This window comes from Bidens hawaiensis, unplaced genomic scaffold (genome assembly GCF_021521415.1).
Source record: "Bidens hawaiensis isolate Kalapana, Puna unplaced genomic scaffold, B.hawaiensis_p1.1 tig00010699_1, whole genome shotgun sequence".
Lineage (NCBI taxonomy): Eukaryota > Viridiplantae > Streptophyta > Magnoliopsida > Asterales > Asteraceae > Bidens > Bidens hawaiensis.
The window spans coordinates 745,902-768,706 of NW_027491818.1; the positions used below are offsets into that span (position 1 = coordinate 745,902).

Here is a 22,805-nt window from a genome sequence, read left to right on the forward strand (position 1 = left end):
TGCTTATATGCTTATGTGTTTACCGCTTTTGGTTGGTTGATTCATAAATCCGTGAACTATCTCGTATTCTCTTATAGCACGGTGCCGTTAATGTATTCTTATTAACGACCTCATGAAATCCGAATCTATTTGTATTCTCTTATAGACGGTGTCGCTAATGTATTCTTATTAGCGACCTCAATTTTATCCAAATTATTGCTTTTATTTATTGTTTCGTGTACAAGTTGTGGACATTTCTTATTATTTACATATTGTTTCAAACTATGAAATTTCTCACCAACCTTTGTGTTGACAAACTTTATTTTATGCAATGTTACAAATTTGACTATAGTTGACTCGAGGACTTGGAGAAAACGTTATCAAGACTATTAGGATATTAGTAAAACGAACAATATATTTGTTTACTTGTATTCAATTTGTTTGTATGAACAAGATGTGTTGTTTATTGATTTATGAAATAAATGAGTTGATTAAATATTGTCAATTTAATAGTGTTGTGTTTTGGGCAATCCGTTGCACCCCGACATGTTCCGCCGCCTTTGGTCGGGGTGTGACAGATATTGCTCATGTTTATACAGAAAGAATCATGAAGCACCTAGAATAGAAATACACATGTATTGCTTGGCATAAACAATTTAAGATTTTAGTTAAAGAACCATATTTGAATTTGTAACCTGCTATATTCTTGTTCTTTGAAGCATCAACCAATAATGTTGGGCCTACAGTGAAAAAAGACACAAAATATGGCTAAAGATGTTATAGGCAAATCTCTAAATCAATTAGTCAAGAATTTCAAAACCATCATACATAACAAATAGTAATCTAATAAACATAAAAGTGACTTATATATATATATATATATATATGTACGGAGCCATTTAATACCAGAGACTCGAGGCTATCAATCGAGAAGTTATAATCTGATCCGTTTTTGCTCCAGCCTTGAGCAGACTACTATTCTAGTTAACCAAAAGATGCAACATGCTAACAAACTAATTAAATTCCTAATTGCTAAGAAATATTTACATGCAAAAGTTATGGATACTAAAAACTAACATACTATAAATTTTACTACATGGGCTAAATAAAGAAAACGATAAAGTCTACATAATTGTAAAAATTATATTGATTCACATAATAATTTATTACGTGCAATCTGCAAAAAACAAAGATTATGGAACAACCAGTTTTGAGCAAAACCTGTCATGACTCGAACAGGGTTTGACCCAAACCATGCATCCCGTTAAATCGCTCGTTTTGCCATGTATAGGATAAGGCATAGCCCATAATAATACATAAGCTCAACAAAATTTGCATGATTGAGTTGTAGTATAAACAACTTTTACTTGTCCTTGTTGGATCACAGTTATTTTGGTAGCATAATATGGCTATTAATTAAGTAACGGCAAGCATAACCAGAGAACCATTTTTCAGTGTAATTATCTCTAACCAGAATGATACTAATTAAAAGGAGGTGATAACTTTTTTTCATAAAAATAGTCGAAAATCCAATTTACATAAATGGAGTAATGTCTATCACAAGTAGCAGCATTTACAAAGTAAACAACCACCATAATTTAGAACACGTACCGTCTGGTTTCTCCCCATCGACGGCTTGATGACGGAATTGGAGGAACCGTATGGTAAAAGTCAGGGGCAGTATTTAATGAAATCCAAAATAAAAAACAACAAAAAGTTGCATACCGTCGTTTGTGTTGCTTTCCCGGTTCCCCGTTAACTAATCTCCATATCCATATACGAATTGCAATAAATTATGTTGAGCTCAAATCAGTAACAAAATCAAACCTGCCAGCGTCAATTTCCACGAATTGGAACACACATAAGCGTTAAATACTGATGATTGAAAACGTTAAAGTAGGAGATGGAGGACGACAGTTATGGTGGTGGAGTTATTTTTTATTCGAGAAAACAAAAACCTTAACTGCTCCTAAATCTAGGTTTTCAAGACAGGTGTCAAAATAATGGAAAGTAAAAATAAAAAGGAAGGATTGATTGATGTATGGATGACAGGTGTCTAGAAAACCTTGTTATAATAATAGATTAATTTACTTGTATTATTATTATTTTTTAATAAAACATATTTAACAGCTTGACTTGTTATTATTTTATTAGTATATTTAACATGTAATATGGTTGATGTATCTGTCAGGGTTTTTAAAAGAAAACGAAAAAAGTTTCAATATATAACACCACTAGACTATAATCTAATTTATACCTACGGCTTTTCATAGTGAAAATTTCTAATTACAAAAAGGTTTCTTGTGCCACAATCATTCAACTAGTACCATCTCACCTTTTGGTAAACTTGCGTTATTCAAATTCAAAATCACATTTATAAAGTTGGGTAAAGTTAAAATACAAATGATAATAAAAATGAGAAGAGTGAGAATGAATCCAGTCCATTGATCATAAATTTGAATGACTGAGATTAATTTAATAAATAAAAATTGATGGAAAGGACATGAAGGTAATAACCCACCTTTGTTGATTTTTCTCTCAACATGCAAGGCACATGCCAATTCCCCCTATCATTTTAAAATGTTCATAACTTTTTCATACGACATTATTTTTTTAAAAAGTCATCATAATAATAAACGTTATTTTATCTTTAATATGAGTATATCATATTATTATATAAAAATAAAAAAAATTTAATGGGTTTTTTAATTGCGTTTTTTTGTTGTTCATTGTGTCATTGTGTAATATGTTGCTTCCATTGTGTTTTACGCTTCAAGTCATTGTGTTATATATATTCACCACTGTGTCTTACGTTTTAGGTAATTGTGTTATACATATTCACCACTGTGTCTTACGTTTTAGATCATTGTGCTATACATATTCACCATTGTGTTTTACGTTTCAAGTTATTGTGTAACATGTATTAATCATTATGTTTTATGTATTAGATAATTTGTTGTTATTTTATCATTATTTTTACATATTATTATTACACAATGGTGTTATTAGTATTTAAAAAACATAATGATGAGCTGAAAGACACAATAACAAAAAAGACAATGACGAAAAAAGACACAATGATAAGCGAAAAGACACAATGGTGTGCGAAAAAACACAATGGCGAACAAAGACACAATGGTGTGCGAAAAGACGCAATGACGAAAAGAGACATAATGATAAGCGAAAAGACACAATGGTGTGCGAAAAGACACAATGACGAAAAGAGACACAATTATAAGCGAAAAGACACAATGGTGTGCGAAAAGACAAAATGACGAAAAAAGACACAATGACGAAAAGAGACACAATGATAAGCGAAAAGACACTGACGAAAAAAGACACAATGATAAGCGAAAAGACACAATGGTGTGCGAAAAGACACAATGACGAAAAAAGACACAATGATAAGCGAAAAGACATAATGGTGTGCGAAAAGACACAATGACTAAAAAAGACACAATGATAAGCGAAAAGACATAATGGTGTGCGAAAATACACAATGACGAAAAAAGACAAAATGGCGAAAAAAGACACAATGATAAGCGAAAATACACAATAGTGTGTGAAAAGTCACAATGACGAAGAAAGACGCAATTATAAGCGAAAAGACACAATTATGTGCGAAAAGACACAATGACGTAAAAAAACATAATGATAAGCAAAAAGACACAATGGTGTGCAAAAAGACACAATGACGAAAAAACACAATGATAAGCGAAAACACACAATGACGAAAAAAGACACAATGATAAGCGAAAAAACACAATGGTGTGCGAAAAGACACAATGACGTGATTTTTGTTTTAAATTTTATATAACAAAAATCACTCATATTAAAGATAAAAAAAACGTTTGTTATTATGATGAATTTTTTTAATAAAAAATATCATACGAAAAGGTTATAAACGTTCTAAAATGATGGGAGTATTAACATGTGCCTTGCATATGGAGATAAAAAATGTGTACAATTACCTTTATACCATTTTTCTTTTGATCTCCACTTGACACATGTTAATTATTTACAGCTTCTCACCCTTCTTATTTTTATTACCTTTTGTAAAATAACTTGACCCTTATAAAGTGTAACCGGTTTTGATATGTAAAAACAGTACTCCGATTTTGACATGTGAACATATTATATGAATACTACTATATGCACCATTAAATAAGTAAAGATACTAAAAGACAATAGTAATGTACAACACAAATAAAACCCACATTAACATTATCCAACTGCCAAATTTGCAAATTGTAATTGGTCGGGTCGGGTATATGACCCGAGTGCAACCGATAACATATATAACAATTAACAACAGTTCACGTTGCTAAAACTAAGCCACTTCAATGATCATAAGTAAGACAAAAAGCTAAGCAAAACTGAAGTATGCTGTTGCTTGTACAATAAATTAAAAACAAAACCATCAATACTCTTATTGCCTGACCGAAAAGTATGGTAGCACTGCCACCGCCAACCACCACCACCACCGCCTTTGCAATGGTACTGTACAGTATACTCTCCCACCACTACTGGGAATATTATATTGCTAACAAATCTTTCATTTTAACTGCCACCCGGTTCTCTTTTCACAGTAAACAAAACAGACCGACAAAAATACCCGTGGGTTTGAGCTCACGAACCGTTTATAAAGCTGTTTCAGTAGCAACCACTGGACCGCCTTTATCTGCTTCTTTATCCTCATTTGGAAGAGTTCTGTCGTCGGTGGGTCCCACTTTGGTGTCTTGAGCGTTGTTGGCGATTGCGGTTTTCTTGACGGCTTGACTTAAAGTGGAGCACAAGGTTGCAAATACGCTTTCTTTTGATTTGGCGGTTTTGCCCGACTGTCTTTGTTTTTTAACCGAATCAGGTTCTTGTTTGGAGGACGATAGCTTTCGTTTCAATCTTAATTCTAGACCCGCTTCATCATTGTCTTCAGACTTGTTCCTGGGTGCCGGTTTGTAGTCTTCATCGTCCTCATCATCTTCATAGTCAACAAGCCCACCTGGCCAAGGACTGGCAAACATTGACCAACAGAGTGTTTAGTTTAAGTCAGAATCTTCCAAAACTTCATTAAACATTTTTAGTATGTTATAAGAAAAAACCCCATTTTGAGTTTGATATGGGTTATGTTTTATTTCCAAAGGGTCAAATAAGTAAAACAAGAAAAGTTAGCTTAAAAAAACTAATAAACAAACACACTTAATTGTCTAAAGTATGTTTATTCAAAGAACAGATTATTACTAAGAATATTTTTTATATAATAATATTTGACGCGCTAATTAGATACAAAACATAAAAATTGCTCGGCGAAAAGTGTTTTGGGTCAGCCAACTCATGCTCCGTTTGGGGCTTCACCCATTGCCCAACCCACCATCCCTTATTTTTATTAAAATCAAAAACCCACCATCCCTTATTTTAACCTATAGAAAAAGTGATTAGGGGTGGCAAATGGGTTGGGTTGGGTCAAAACGGGTCATGGGTTGGAACGGGTTAGGGTCGAAACGGGTTAGGGTCCGAATGGGTCAACTAAAAAAAGGGTTGTTTTAGTTCAAGTCGGAAGGGGTTAGGGTCAGCAGGTTCGGGTCAGAACGAGGAAAACAAACGAAACATTTAGTTTTTTTACTTTTTTTGTTTTATATATTGAGTTATGATTTTTTATTAATTTTTTTGAATTGTGGGTTTTTATTAAAATCAAAAACCCCTAATAAAAATTTCAAAAAAAACAATAAAAAAAATCATAACTCAAAATGTAAATAAAAAACGAAAAAGGTAAAAAAACTAAAATGTTTTCGCTGTTGTCCTCGTTAAAAAAAAAACTGACAAATTAACCAAAAAGTCGACGAGAACGAAGCGAAAACCGAAATCAACCCGTCCAGTGAGAAAACTCGAAAGAAACCGAAACCACACCCGTACAGTGCAAAAACTCGTGTCGGCACGAAATTTGATCCTAGCCAAAACCTAAACCGATCTCAGTTCCAATCCAAAACCCGTTTCAACCCGAACCTGCCAGTTTTCCTTATAACACTAACCCACATCGACCCATATATTTAAATTTGTTGACCCATTTTGACCCGAAAATAAGATTGTGAAATTTCAAGTGACCCATTTTGACCCATTTAATTAAAACCTATGACCCAAACCAACCCATATAAATTTTAAAACAACCCAAATTGACTCATTTAAAATGGTTTGGGTCAAGATTGCCACCTCTAAGAAAAACGATGAGACACAGGTAATAACCCGTCAGTCCGACGTTTGATAACTAGTCAACCATCAAATTCCCTGTTAATGAAAGCAACAATTACAAAAGACATCTGGAGGATTGAAAACCAGTAAATATCATGACGACTGGTAAATAAGAACTTTTAGCATTAAATCTTCCAAAAACAGATAGTTTTCATGATGTCCATAAAATTTATTCCACTTCCCTTTCATGTCAACTTCTACATGTAATGCAAGTATGCAACATTAACAAAAACTGTAAAAACCAATAAAGATCTCTAAAAGTTTTATCACAGAAAAAACATATACCGTGTTCTGTCAACTTTATTTCAAATGAAGGCAAAGAAATAAGAACATTAAAATCGAGTTGTATCTGAGTATTTAACAGTGCATTAAAATATAACATAAGATTTGTAGAAGTTACCTTAATGATGAAGTATTTGCAGCTGCTCCATTGGATAAACTGGGTTGTGAGCGCACCCTTGTACGAGGCATTGACGCAGACGCAGACGCAGACGCAGACGCAGACGCAGAATCTTCTTCATCACTGTTAGGATGGACATAATTTGTAGTCAAAAACTAAGTACATAATAACTGGAGCAGTTATTTTTTAGGGATCATTATGGAGAGATGCTTCAAGTATGTGACACATGGTCGAAACTTTGATGGATTAGGCACAAATTTTGCATTTATTTCAGGAGTAAAGACAATAATACCTGTCCTCATTGAAGTAATCCTCTTCTTCCTTGTCGAGAGCCCGCTCATCTACACGTCTCCTGGCATTCAAAGCATACGGGCCAGCTTGGCTGGTTGCCTGATCCATTGCCTGTTAAGACACAATTGTTATACACCCAGATTTAGAAAGATAAAATCATACAATAGTAATTAACTTTCTAATAACTATAAAAATCACTCAGATTTCAAAATTGTTTACATTTAAATGACCTAAATGGAACAGTTATTAATAGGAATCATGCTATAGTCCTAGTTTAAATGTCGTTTGTCTATTTTGGGAGGGTCAAGTGCAACTTATATTTCTATAAATAGGTATCAATAGCATATAGGGAGATGGAGAGTATGTTTATGTTTAAGATGGCATTGCCATGGCTCCTGCTTATGTGGTGAGATAGAACTATGCCCGGAAATCTATTGTAACTTTTCTTTTTACGTTTTCGTAATACAACCGTTCGGTCTCTTGTTTCCCTTATTCTATTCTCTAAACTCAATAAATCACTACCTGAACATATCAAACCCTATCAGTTATGAAACTTGGTTATTGTTTAGTGACTTCTTTCATCAAAATACCTACTACTTAAAGTTAAACTTGAAAAAGAATACTACAAAACAATAACCAAATTTCATATTTGTTCTATTTAGGTTGCTTAACATTGTCCCGTTGTTGTGAAATTGGTAAAATTGTTTAAATCGAATGACCTAAATGGAACTATTATGAAACTTGGTTATTATTTAGTAACTTCATTTCATCACAATTAACTAATCCACGCTAATCTTGAAAAAAATAATTACTAAACAATAACCAAGTTTTATATTTGTTCTACACTTAATTTTATCATTCGTAGAAAAATTCACAACAATGAAACAATAATAGATGAAATCATAAAATATTTCCAAATTCAAAATGTATCCGTACGATTCACATTTCACATAAAAGTATACCTGCTCATATTTAACTTTAAGTGACTGAAGGGAGGGTAAATTGTCAAATTTGACCAGCTGCTCCCAAAATGTTTCAACTAAATACTTGACTAGTATCTTCAGATTCTCCTGTATAGAGCCCGCCACCTCATCAAAACAAATAATACTAAAAGCATGCTTATATTATAAGCCATCACAAAATAAGCACATACCTTACGAATATACTCAAAAAGTTCCAAAACTGCGGAGTTCAATAAATTATATCGACTTCCATTACCAAAAAAAACATCTACAATAGGTTTAAATAGATTGTTCTTTGCAATATGATTCATCAGCAGCTCATCCTGCAAAAAGAATCAAATACTGTGTTAAACAAACATATCAAGCTAAAAGTTAGCAAATATCATTATTATCATTAATTTAAAGTACACAGTCGATTGAAATACAAGTGAAATTTCCAACTAAAATGATGGCAATGAATGATAATGTATAATGAATTCAATTACTTACTTTAAGTGAAACTAGAGTTCGAATGAAACGAATAGCTGCAACTACAAGGTATTTCTCCCTTCTACAAGTCACACTTAAAATTTTGTCTATCACACCATTAACCAAAAATAATGACCTGCAAACAAGAAAAGAAACGAACTAACCAATCTTAATATTTTGAGCTGAATGTGAAATAAAGCAGAAGGTTAAGTGGTTACTTTATTTTGTAAGGATGTTGAAGAACACAAAAGCATAAAAGGTCATATATGTTCAGAAGTATTTCTGGCTTTGCACTTTTTTTATTTCCAACATTCTTGTCCGAGCATGATAATGTTATGACATCAAGCAGTTCATCCAAGTGCCTGTCGTAGAATATATCAACAATAGTGTCTCTCTGTAACAAAATTGTGATAAATTAGAAAGACGATTGAATGCAAAAGCATTATGCAAAGTTCTATAAATAACTAAATTTCAAATTTAAAACTGGAAATGAAAGTAATAAGCTTAAAACAGAAAACAGAAAAAAAGTATACGTGCACTTCAAAATTTATTTAGCCTTTTTTTCTAACAGTCGACAAATCCCCTTGACATACAGACTTGGTTTTCAGACAATCGCCTTAAAGCACTTCAAGAAATAAGCATCCGTGAAGAATATGATTGTCACTGAATTTAATCAAACACAATAATTTGATATCTGCCCTAACTGTCTGCTGGAGTTGTCAAATACCCAAAGATATCTGTCACCTCTATTCACCTTCTACGCAAAAGTGTAACATCCTTTTTTATTGGCTGAAGAAGGCAGTAGCCTATTTTGTGGTGCATAATCCTTGGGCAATTTTTTTTTGGATTAGGTGCATGAGTTATTTAGTTTCGGTTTAGCAAAGTACGAGCTAAGAACAGTTGAATCGATTCCTATTTTCATTGAAGAACAGTTTTAAGTCAGAAGAAGCGTTAAAGAAACGGAGAACCAGTGCCAACCGCGTTTGTCAGGTTTTATCGTTTCGGTTAAAGTTTCTGTTTTCTGATTTACAGTTCGTTATTCCGCTGCACGTTTAAAATAGGTTGATTTTTTTAACAGAGTTCAGTAGAACAGTTGTTAAGTTCAGGCCCGTGCCATTGTTGTGTCTGTCTCTGTTTTATCCAGTTTTTCGTTTTAGTCATTGCCATGGCAGAAGACGGAAAGGTTTCGATACAGAAGTTTGATGGACAGAAGTTCGGTTGGTGGAAGATGCAGATTGAGGCACTACTTTGTCAGAAAGACTTGGATGTAGTGTTTGAGGATGAAAAACCAGAAAAGTTGTCAGAAGCAGATTGGAAGAAGTTAGACAAGAAAGCTAGGGCTTGTATTACATTGTCGTTGTCGGAAGATGTGGCGTTTAACGTCATGAAAGAAACCACAGCCCGTGGTATGATGGACGCACTATCCAACATGTATGAGAAGCCTTCGGCAGCGAATAAAGTCTATCTTATCCGAGAGCTAGTGACAACAAGAATGAAAGAGGGTGGGTCAGTTACAACTTATATCAATAATCTTAATTCGATCTTGTCCCGCTTAGTGTCAGTTGACATTAAGTTTGATGATGAAGTTCAAGGCCTCTTGTTATTATCCTCTTTGCCCGACAGTTGGTCGCAAATAGTGACTGCAGTTTGTAGTTCGTCTACAAATATTACTTTCGATGGGATTCGAGATCTGATTCTGGGAGAAGATTCAAGACGCAGAAGTTTAGGTGAATCATCAGGCAATATGCTAGTCACAGAAGGTAGAGGTAGGGGAAAACAGCGAGGCAATGGGAGCAGAAAGAGGAGTCAGTCTAAGACTCGTAAGGATATTGAATGTTGGGGTTGTAAAGAGAAAGGACACTTCAGGAATCAGTGTCCGAATGTTAAGAAAGAGGTGAACGTTACAGAAGACGACACAGATGACGGGGTCAGTAGTGATGAGGCTTTGGTTTGTAGTGTTGAGAGTAGCGTTGATGCTTGGGTGATGGATTCTGGTGCATCGTTTCATGCCACTCACTGTAGTGAAACGATGAAGAATCTTAAATTTGGGGATTTTGGAAAGGTTCGACTAGCGAATGATGATATTTTAGAGGTTACGGGTATGGGAGACGTTGATTTGATAACTTCAGCCGGTACTTCTTGGACTTTGAAAGACGTGAGGGTTATTCCAAGTTTGAAGAAACGTTTGATTTCAGTTGGGCAGTTGGATGACCAAGGGCACGATGTTAAGTTCGGGAATGGGCAGTGGAAAGTAGTCAAAGGGAATCTCGTGGTTGCTCGTGGCAAGAAAATGGGTTCGTTGTATATGGTCGATATGTCACCGAAAGGAGTGGATCCAGTTTTGGTGAAAGACAAAGTCCGGTTCACAGAATCTCGTGGGCAGAAGAAGGTTCGTTTTGCAAGTAACAAACCCAGAGCCAAAGTGAAGATTCAGGATGAACGAGCTAGGAAGGTTAAATCAGTTGGTGGACATCGTGACAGTGGGAGCACAGGTCGTGTTTCAGTTACAGTTCCAGGTCGACAGTGGATTAAGAAAACCAGTATTCCAGCTGTAAAAGTCTCTCCAATGAATTACTTGCTGAATATGGAGAGTGTTTGTTCTCAGGTTATCTCAGGATCCGGTAGTTCGTTACAGTGGGAGCCGGTAGGGACAGAGAACGGGTCAGGGGCAGTTTCAGCCATGACTGACGTGTTGGAGCTCCGGGGAGCTTCAACGGGCCTTCAGGTTAATTGATGAGAAGGCGGTGGCAACTAGAAGAAGTTTAATGTTCAGATTACAGAAGTACAATCAGGAGTGCAGACGAGAGTACTCAAGGCCTCCGAGTGGGAGATTGTTGGGTTCGTAGGCCTTGTTGGCCCGGTTTATTATATGAAGTCAAAAGAGGAGACGGGTGTGGGCGGTCGGGCCCAAGCCCGGCCCGGTTTAGATTTCTTGCATAATAATTTACCAACCCTAGTTCAGTCTCTATATAAACAACATTATGTACTTGTAATATTTGTCACTCAATAAAGATATACCTAGTTGCCACCCGTGGACGTAGGTCAGTTTAGACCGAACCACGTTAAATCCTCGTGTTCGTTTACTGCTTTCGTGTGTGTGTTCAGTTTCGTGTGTGCGTTTAATCCTAACAGTACATACTAGAGTTGGAATATCCCAGGCTAAAGGTGGTTTGTCACATTCATCGACCACCATACTAAAGTTTCTTTGTTGTTTCTAATGCAAGAAAAAACTCATGTCATGACAATATGACATCTCATCCAATGAACACATCAAATGGTTCGAGATCAGTTAATGGCCAAAATGTGTGTGCTACACTAAATAATGCCAAAGAATACTCAGTTTGAGCACAAAAATTCCTTAACTGGCAAAGTTTGTTCATATACCTTGTGTGTTGATACTCCATAACAAAACTGGATAGCTGAAAGAAAAGGGAAAACATAAAAGATAAAAACACCTCATACAGGAAACCCGATCCCTTCTAGCTTATTGGGTGCCCAAACACTTATGACTGCAGCATATCTCATAAATAGGTTAGCATCCTAAGTTAAGTCTTAGATTTCAAACCGTTTGTCACTTTACGTACGGCACAACTGTATCACGTAATTTGTGAGAATATACGACTAAGTAGAATAATTAAGGAAGATGATGAGTAGTGAACAAATGATAAAAATGTGGCTATCGAATTCGCCAAGAACCAGCGTCCCGACCAATGTTCCATTTCCAGGTTGTCTATGTTCTCACCAAAACTCCCCAGAAACCAAGTTTGATAAGTATTAGACTAGTTATGTGTTATATACCATTATAATAGTCTGGGGTATTTATCTGTAACATCTTAGGGTATCTTTGTAACATTTAACTCTATATATAAAGACCTATGTAACCCTATTATGAACACAATCAATATACAATATTCTTATTTTATCTATAAGATTAAGAACAAGTCGGATCTGATTTACTTGGTACCTAACTACCTATCATGCGAATAAGTGCAGAATTCAAACTAGAAGTGACGCATATTACAGTTGTCAAGTTCCCGACACATGCTGATGTTTCAGCTATGATATTTACTTGTTCTGTAGAGATACCAGAGAAAGAATTGGTCAAAGACTAGTTTGCTTCCTAATTATTAGATTAGGGTTATCGGTTCTATGTTTTGCTAGTAGCCTATATAGGCACTTAGGCAGAGGAGAATTTGGTTTTCCTTCAAATCAAGCTAATAAGTAAATATTCGGCTCTGATTCACTGTGTTGTGGAAAACCAGAGTTTTTAAAATGAGTATTGTGACATAAAGATCAGCATCATATAAAGAAGCAGTTACCCTAAACAATCAGAAGTTGCGAAAACCAACATCAAGAAAAACAGATTTTCGACAAATTTGACTTCTAATTGTATTTTCAGCTATAGTCAAGGCATACTGTAATATAGAACCCTCCAAATGGAAACAACAAAGATTTTGCTTGTGTAACATAAAAAAAATACTAACATCCCAGTTTGTCATGTCAGCAGATACTTAGCTTACTGATAACAAAACTATTACTTAAAATAAACTTGGCAGGTAACCTAACCTGTCCTGCAGGAGAATAGGAATCCAAAAGACTTCGAATTATCTCAAGAAATTGACAATGCATGTCATTCCCAAAATCTTTAAGCATACCTTTCACCTGTAACACAACAATTTGTAGGCTCATAAAACAAAATCATTTATTCTACAACAATGATCAAACTATTAAAACAACAAATTATTCACATACCAAAAGCCCAATCAATGAGGCACCTTCCTGTCTGCTAACATACGAACGTAACAAGGTTGGATCCTGGCTCACAAAAAGCATGAGAATGTCTGTCCTGCATCCATAAGACTTTCCTACAATTAGTACTCCTTTACAAGCCAATTAAAATTAAACACACTAGGCAAAGAGATAGATACAAATTGTTTACCCAGTCAGAATAAGTTTCTTATCTTCACTCTTTAAAATATCAGCAATGACATCAAATATGCCTTCAGTCACGAGATCCCTAAAATGAAATGTCAACGGGCAGATCTTTGTTACTAAGTTGGAACGTGTACATGAAGTTAAAGTTCAAACAATTTCAAGAAATATACCTAAAAAGTCGGAGTTGCTGGACCATTTGCAAGCTCTTGCTTAGATTACAAAATTCTTGCAAGAAACAAACCTATTATATAAACATACTTAGATGGTAACTCACTGATCTGCTTTCCGAAAATCACGTATGTACTACACTTTCTAGTCATATATAAATTGTCAAACTAGTTTGAAGGATAAAAATGAGGCAAGTATATATTTTACCAAATATTCACCAGTCAAAACGAATAACATTTTTCTAGTTTCTACATGTCATAATGACTCGGTTTATTGACCCGACCGCTTTTTGTCCTAATTTCTACTCATAGTTAAGTGCGTCATAAATGATTAATTTATTGTAATTCTATATTAAAACGATAACAGTTTAACCTTTTTAATACAACTTAGGAGGCCTTTTGCTTTAAAACTACACCTCAAGAAAAATTTAACTCGTTCCTTTTTAGCTATATGTTACCTAATTGACCCATTACAGATAAAACTTAACCAGAATCAACCGATTCATAAGTAAAATAGATCAAAACTGTCACGTACAATAGCCATAGAAAATACACTTGCAGTTTTTTTAACAAATTAAACATATAAAGTATCAAGAACCCTTGTTTACCAAATTCATTTTTGATTCAGGCCCCACGGAAGGTGATTTTAACCTTGTAAACAACTCCTTGATAAAGGTGTTATCATCTTTCAACATAGTGACAACCTGCAAAAAGATAACATATAAACAGAATAAAGAAAACAATAAAGAGTCATGATTTCACAACTGAAATAAATTAACCTCACCATTCCATTGTTAGAGTGAATTATTGAATTCAAGCTTGCAACTGTGGCCTCATCCAACACTCTGGGCAAAACAACATCCTAAGAAAAGTAGCATACGTTAAAATCGAACTCAAGATTAAATGAAATAATATACACTGTTGCTGTATGTTATAGCATTCAAGGTTTTACTTTGAGGTAACTGATTCTGTATGTTTGATGTATCTTCGACAAAGCTAAGGGGTCTTTGATTGGTATAGCCTACACGAATGATATAGAACATAAATATTAACATACTTTGAACTGAAACATGTTTCGTTTCTCATTAGTAGAAATAACTACCTCCTTAAATACAACATGTTCTTTAAGGTAGTTGCGATGATGTGCGTGAGATGCATCAGGGTCATCTGCACAAGAACATAGAGCAACAACCATGAACCATTATCTAGAGCAATAATCCACTGTAATCAAGTAACCAAAAGATATAACGCAATTGCAAACATGAGGACATGGAGTGAGTGTTCCTTTACTGACGGTTTCTCGCCAAAATATTTTAAGTGAAGAATAAGGTATTCATAATATGCGGATAAGAAACTATACGGCTTAAATGATTCTCTATGTACATAACATAGACATAAACTAGCATTTTAGACATGACGCTCTTAATATTTCACTACTTATAAGTGAAATAAGCAGTCACAATTACTCCCGACAAGCATTAATGATTAAAAAGCCCTCACAAAAAGAAAAGGGAGGTATCCTAACAAGAACCATAAAGCCACGCAAACAGAACAGCAAATTACAACTTACATCCAAGACATCCAACGATATCCATGATTAATTCATCAGAAAAAATTTTCTCAAAGATTGGTGGACTATTGAGTAGAACTGCAAGAAAAATGTATAAAATTAACACTTCTGCAAAAAAAAAAAAAAAAAAAAAAAAAAAAAAAAAAACTATTGATGATAGAGCATGAGTTTCAGCTTTAACTGATCCCTCTGACAATTTTGTAGATTATGTGAAGGCCGTCATAGTTCTCCAAATCTTCACACACGCTGAACAAATCCATCAGCTTCCGAAAAAACTTTTGCTGCGTAAGTTATAGATTTGAGAAGTTACTCTTCCATGCACATATGTTACAAATTTACAAAGTATGAACACTAAATTTAACGAAACTAAGGCTGAGCAATTAGCATGTAGAAGACTGAGAGGCAATATTGTATCACACTTCTCTCTTCTTTCCTTGAATTAAAAAAAACTAAAAAATAAAAACTGTATTTTTAATAGATACAACCTACTAATTAGTTTTGTTTATAAGAAAATAGATTAATATTATACGATGCAACAATTTAAATGACAAACTAGTTATTTAAAACATCCCTGGACAAAAAAACCGAGTGTGTCCAACCCTAATCACCGGTTTCTACCCAAACCTCGATTACCCAACCGCCCAATGTTGTACCTTTAAAGTAAATTAACAGACATGCACCTCTCTAAATCTACAGAGTAAAAAAAAGACTGGGAATATCATACATCATGTAGTATGAGTTCTGTCACGCATAACTGATCCGTAATGCTACTTTCAACCACCACCTACATGATAAATTGACCGTATACAAGAGTTAAGACAGTGAATACAAATAAAAAGGGTAAGCATATCACAATAATCAGGTGTCAGAAAGAATCAAGCTTCCAAAGAGGGTATCAAAACAATATATGTGAATATCAAAAACCAAGACAAAAAAAATAGATTTACGGACCAAACCTTAAGTATTGAAGGAAGCGATGACAGCTCTACCTCAGGCAGCTCCCTCAACTCACTGTTAGCACCATGGTATGTTTCATCTGAACAAGTAATATAATGAAATATCAAGTTACATGTCATCACAAAGGGTAAAAAATGTTATCCTACTCAATAGAAATCAATTTACAAAGTTCTGTGAGCCTGATTCTATCAATGTCATTCTATCAATCTATCCTACATAAAAACTGTTTTGAGAGGTATATAAATTTTTCAAAAATTTATGCATAAAAAACATTAGAAAGTTTATGAGTTGATAGCTGATGACACACAAATCTTAATGCATATGCTGACATACGGAAACATATTTTGAGTGGCATCAGATCTAATGATCAATCCAGTCAAGAATAAGTTAGACTACCAAAGAGACACTATAGTAGATATGCTAGAAAGCAGGTCAACATAAATCACCCATCTTTCACTAGGAATTAATCAGATTATATAGGAAGTAGTTGAAGCCCTCTCACAAAACATATATAACCCAATACAAGGGCCAAATTTTTCAAATTAAAAATTAAACCACAGCTAGGGTTCCTCGGTACATTAACTATATTACAAAAACAATGTTCAAATATTTTTAAATTATATAGTAGATTTGAGAATTAAAGATACTGTAGGCCAATTTCAACTTATTTGACGTGTTTCCTTTATATCCAACTTCTTTCTTGTTTTACACATTATAAATTATTAATAGTATGTGTGTATGTGTGTATCCCCGTTCACAACCTCTATTAGAGACAAGGCAAAAGATCATTACTAAATGAAAAAAAGTATGTTTCAACATTCTGAAATTGGACATCAGGATGCCATAACAGAAAGCACGTCCCGCCTAATTTGCCAATAAGATACAAAGTGTATTAAGTCACAAGCACTTACTGCTGAGAGTATTAAAATGCAAATTCCGCTGCACATTGTATATATTATCCCTGAGTCATTTAAATAACATCAATGCAAATAACAGAGTCAAATAATATTACAATGATAAAGAACCACTGATAAGAAGATTTTTATTTACTGTTTACCATATGTATGAGCACCCTGTAGTCTCTTGAAAGCTAAGTGCTAGTTCACTTGAATACTCTGAATCCCTCCATGAGATTATTGTATCTGGAATAGTAAAACAAGACACACAATGAAAAAACCACAACTTTAACCAAATAAGCCCATGCAAATCATTAGGACAAGAGTGACTTCACAAGTACCTTCTTGCTTTCTGTATATATCTTCTGAGCAAATGCGATGCACAAGTAATGTTTCATTGTCTTCTTCATCAATGACAAACAATCCCAAATCTTCAGATCTCTGGAGCAAATATTAGTTTTAGAAGTGTAATTTAAAAAAAAAAAAAATTGCACTAATTTTGACGTTATTTTACTAATGTATATATGTGTGAACCCTTGGGTGGGCAAAAGTAAAATTGCACTAATTTTGACGTTATTTTACTAATCACGTGAAAATAACGTTAAAAGTGGCGGAAGGTTAATCAGGCATCATGTGGTGGCGTTGATAGCCGAAAGACAAGGGCACATGCACCAATCAGCCGGTGTCCCGATGATTGAGTGTTATGTGTCTTATGTCCAAGGCTTGATTCAAAACTACTATCGAGCCGGGGGTCTCACCGGAAGCAGCCTCTCTATCCCTATGGGATAGAGGTAAGGCTGTCTACATCTTACCCTCCTCAGACCCTACCATAGCATTGCTATTGGTGGGATATACTGAGTACGATGATGATGATGATGAAGTGTAATTTTTAAAAACTTACGGATAGTTAATTTCACTTTTTTTCAGTACCGAATTATGGCGAACCTCTATATAGTCAATGGTGACATGCCCAGTCCCTTGATCATCCCATTTTCCGTCATCATTGAGTCGGTACACCTTGACACGCTATATATAATAAAGGTTACAGAAAAAACACTGTTCGGTCGTTGAGAGATTAAACTTAAAGAACAAAGAACACAAAGAAGAGGGATTTTAAACAACAGTTTAGGCAAAAATAACTCTTCAACTGAAAACCGGTTGATGTAAAAAAAAACCACCAAAAACCATCACAGATTAACATGTTTCTCTTGGTGTTTACTAGTAAAATAAACCTTCCAAATCAACAGTGATTGATTGGAGCAAAAGACTTTTGACCTTCCACCTTGAAAACTGTGTTTCTCTTAGTTTTAACTAGTAGAATAGACAACAATATTATTCTATAACTAAATAGGCAATGATAACTATGTTTCTCTTAGTGTTAAGTAGTAAAATAGACAACAATAGTATTCTATAACTAAATAGGCAATGATGATATTTACATAATTATAAATAGGTGACAGCACTAATCCCCTAAAAAAACAATTTTGTAAAGAGGTGTAGTCATGCTCATCAATGACTTTGTAAAACCATATGAATTTAGCTCACGGACGATACTTTCGCAACCTTGATTTTAAAAAGCGTGAGGAGGCACTCTAAAGCGCTTGGATATTGAACCAAGGTGTGACACAAGAACTTCACATACGTGAAGCGTTTAGTATTAAAAAGATCATATATATTGATTTTAGACAGCATTTTCTACTTTATTATTTTTAAAGACACGTAAGTAAGGTCTTTGCTATTAAAAGAAAGTACCAATAAATTATTTATATATAATTTTTACACATTTAAAAATACAATACTCAAATAAATACATACAAAAACACACTTACGTCCAACCGAAGAAGCTTTATGTGCAACTAAAGGGAGCCTAACTCTTAATTACTGCCTAGGTACAAGTAGTCTATGCATGAATTCACTAAACAACACACTTAGCTCATAGTACCAGCTCGTGTAGCAGCACTCCAAAAAATAAATAAATTAATCAGGGGGGCAATATAAATAAGAGATTAAAATGCATATCATATATTACACTGATAATTTATACATATAACTTTATAATGGGCCCACGAATAACCATGAACGCATGAAGCACTATGCATAAGATAAAGAATTGTCTAAAATTGCAAGGAAAGCTATTTCCAGATTTTTAGCCAGGGTTTGACATCTAAGAAAATGAACGAACATACATGTTAGAGCATCTTGCATGCAAATAACAAATGTGTGGCGTTACCAACACAAGAAGGATGTCTATCGTTATCTACGCTTCATATATTTCTCAAAACTAAGTTCATGTTGCTATAAGGAATCAAATGGAGTGTGGTAATTGTGAAGCTTACCAAACATGTCTATGAGAAATGCATGTAAACAATATAAGCAAAATTAATTATCAAGAGGATTGAACAAGTGATGTCCCTGCCATAGACATAAACCATTTACCAACCTTTTTTACTTGAGAATCTACCTCATCACAGTAATTTGTAAACATAGTACCTACTCACCTCCAAGCCCACACAAAATAGGAACCACACCATTGGTAGTGATTACGCACCTATAAGAGTCCTCTCCATCTATATGTGATAAAGAGTGGCTGATAACAAATAGAATCCCCTAAATTAACCTAAGAACCACCTACACTGTTATAGCAAAAACCATATGGTCCACTCATCCCAGAAAACAAATACTCCACATCATACATTGGTGATAACACATATCCCATACTCGGTCTACCTAAAATCTGATTCATGTTAACACTTGTATGTGTGTAATCATCAACCTTGGCGGTAAGAAATCCTAGCCTTATCATCTAAGCCTGGATATGTTAACATAGGAATCAAGAAATATATATAGCAAACAAAAATCAGGTGTTGTATTTGTTTCTGGTTAGATGTTGAAGAAAATGCAGACGACATCAATGAAGATTAAATGAACAGATGCATGTGAGCATATTACAAGCTATAGCAGTGCTTTTTGAAAATTAGAGATGTTGATTATACTAATAATCTCTTCCAGCCACTTGTAACTACCAGATCTACAGCAGGCATCAACTACCCATAATTAATGACCTAGTCATCTAGAGTTGAAGACAATATTACAAACTATAGCATTTAACAGTATCCTAGAAAATACACCGCCATTCATATAGATAGGATGGCCAGCACTGAAAATAAGGCTATATTATGAAGTTTAATCCAGATACCAAAACCTGAATGGCTTTAGCAACTTAACAAAGTAAATAATATACCGTAGATAAACCCAAAACCACTTGTAATTACTTTAGTAAATAGCATCGCAGGAAAACCCTTTATACATAACTACGGGCAAACACGATTTAACATAAAGGCAAAAGTGAAAGGCCTGCAATTATCAGGTAACATTGTGGCACACAGCCCATAACAGTTACAAGACATGGCTTAAACTTAAAGAGTGATAACTAGAACAGCCTGAATGCAGACAAGAATAAGGTAATTGGTTTAGTTTGCACAAGGCCCAAAGTAATACAATTCACATCCTAAACGTATAGAGGAATATCCTAAAAGCAAGCATGAAGGTCTGAAACAACTAAGTAAGCGAATAATAAATAAAATAAAATAAAAAGTCCGTGAGTAACAACAAATGAAGAGCAGAAAGACAGAAAGAAAGAAAGAAACAAGTAGGAAGGAGTTTACCTGCATCGAGCTATTATTATTATTATTATTATTATTATTATTATTATTATTATTATTATTATTAGAAGTAGTAGTCGTAGTCGTTGTTGTCTTCTCCGGCGCCCCCATCGCAGAATTAGGGTTTCAGTTGTATTTTGAAGAGATGGAGAGGAAGATTCAATAAAATACAAGAATGGAGTTTGAATCAATTAAACAGAGGAATGAAGAATGAAGCCCTAACCGCCATTGATGAATGAATCCATGTATGTAGCACTCACTCTCTCTCCTCTTCTCTCTCTCTCTCCCTCTCCCTCTCTCTCTCTCTAACACTGTTAAGAGAGAAGAAAAGAAAGGAAGTAAGAGAAAAGAATTTGATATTATTTTGTGTTACTGTTTTAATGAAAAGTAAATGAAAGTAAACTTTATTTTGTGTTACTATTTTAATTTGATAGGATTAAAATAAAATACTAAGTGTCATTTTAATACTGTGATTTGAACAACTATGTAACTTTAGTATTTTTTTTGAATTTTTCGCAACTGGATACTCCATGTTAAAAAAACTGGCCCTTTTAGTACTTTTTCGTTAACCCGTTTAATTTGTCCGTTAAATCATGGGCATAATAGTAACTTTAGTTTTTTTTCTTTTTTTTCTTTTGACCCTTAATATTAAAATCCCTTTTACATCGTTTACAATCTCTTAACCCTAATTATCAAATCCTTTACTAACAGCCCTAATAATCAACTGGACCTCAATCGTTTTCGTCATCGATCATCTGGACCTGCAACAAACAGCCCTAATAATCAACGTAACATCTGCAATTGAGGAATCCGATCATCGATAATGGTTGAATTGTGGGTTGTTCGGCAAGAATCATCTGACTTCCAAGCAGATGTTGAATATGGTTAGTTAATATTGTTTAATCCGTTTAATCTCTTTTAATCCAATCATCCTTTAATATTGTTTAACTTATTTCTTAATTCTAACATGTTTTTTACCTTGAAATTTCAGCAAACAACCCTTACAACTTTACATTAGAAGTTCACCATGGTGGCAAGTTTAACAATGGTCTAGGTGGGAAAACATATGTTTTGGGTCATGTTGACTTTATTAATAAGGTTCATTCTGAATATTTCTCAGTTATTATTCTAAATAATATGTTAAAAGAACTTGGTTATTTAGATGAAGATGTAGTATCATACCATTACAAGCTCCCTGGAGAAGATTTAGATGGCTTAAGACCTTTAGGTAATGATAAGGATGTTATTAAACTAATAGAGAATATTCAAAATACTAGATTGATAGAGGTATATGTTGAACATTTTAAAACACATCCTAGGAAATATTTGAATATTAAAATGGGGGAATGATGAAGTTAGAGAGGGGATTGATGAAGATTTGAATATTGGATTTGAGGATTATCAGTTTAGCAGTGATGAGGGTATTACTGACAATAATGTTGAGGAATCTGATGGGAGCGATAAGGGGTCTGATGAATGTGATGAACAGGATGATTTTGGGAGTGATAAGGGGTCTGATGAAACTGATGTTGGTAGTGATAAGAGGTGTAATAATAGTGAGGAGGATGATTCTGATTACATAGTAGATGAAGATTATTTAGATGATGCTATTAATGTGAATATGAATGATTATAGGGCTGCTGTGGAGTTTAACATAAGTGATGAAGGTGAACAAGATGATGAAGATGAAGTTTTAGAAGTGATTGGCTTAGAGGAGTTTGATAGTATTAGTGGTGATGAGACTCCTTTGCAACAAGCTTTTAGGATCAACAGGAAAAAGAAAAGGGGTGCAGAAGATGTTGATTGCCCTTTTTATGTTGGCCAAACTTTCGTAGATAAAGATTCTATAAAGTGGTTGGTTAAACAACATGCAGTTGATTTAAAAAGGCAATTGCATGTTAAGCTAAATGATAAACGTAGATATCGGATGATTTGTTTAGGTGTGGATCCAAGCCTTGTTAGGTGTGAAAGTAAATGGGTTGGGACAAACAATGTTGGGACCTCCAAGGGGAAATCTGTAGCATGTTCAAGTTGGACTAAAGAAGTAAGTGCATCAAAGGGCAGTTTAGTAAAATCAACACCTAAAAAGGACCAAAAACCCTCTTGCTCTTGGACTTTACACATATCCAATGTTAGAAAAGACGGGACTTGGACTGTGAAAACATACTTTAAAGACCACACTTGTTTGCAAACAAGAGATGTTAACTTGTGCACCATCAATTGGTTGGCTAGAGAAATTGAACCGACAGTTAAAAGTGATCCAAACAAGAAGCCT

General features: G+C 34.4%; 1 protein-coding gene across 1 annotated transcript; it reads right to left on the reverse strand.

Annotated features, from left to right (window-relative positions):
• Nucleotides 1-4,295: 4,295 nt before the first annotated feature.
• Nucleotides 4,296-21,278, reverse strand: LOC143535901 (uncharacterized). Its single transcript, XM_077030023.1, has 24 exons — nt 21,240-21,278; nt 17,814-17,894; nt 17,210-17,309; nt 17,030-17,114; nt 16,884-16,933; nt 15,972-16,051; nt 15,740-15,799; nt 15,197-15,296; nt 15,016-15,093; nt 14,548-14,612; nt 14,398-14,466; nt 14,230-14,307; nt 14,054-14,149; nt 13,449-13,519; nt 13,283-13,360; nt 13,096-13,189; nt 12,910-13,005; nt 8,562-8,737; nt 8,365-8,479; nt 8,067-8,198; nt 7,876-7,983; nt 6,915-7,024; nt 6,623-6,745; nt 4,296-4,989 (listed from the first exon to the last, which is right to left on the reverse strand). Exons 1-24 carry the CDS (start codon nt 21,276-21,278, stop codon nt 4,620-4,622), a joined length of 2,454 nt encoding a protein of 817 aa, XP_076886138.1. The 3' UTR covers nt 4,296-4,619.
• Between the last annotated feature and the right edge of the window lie 1,527 nt (nt 21,279-22,805).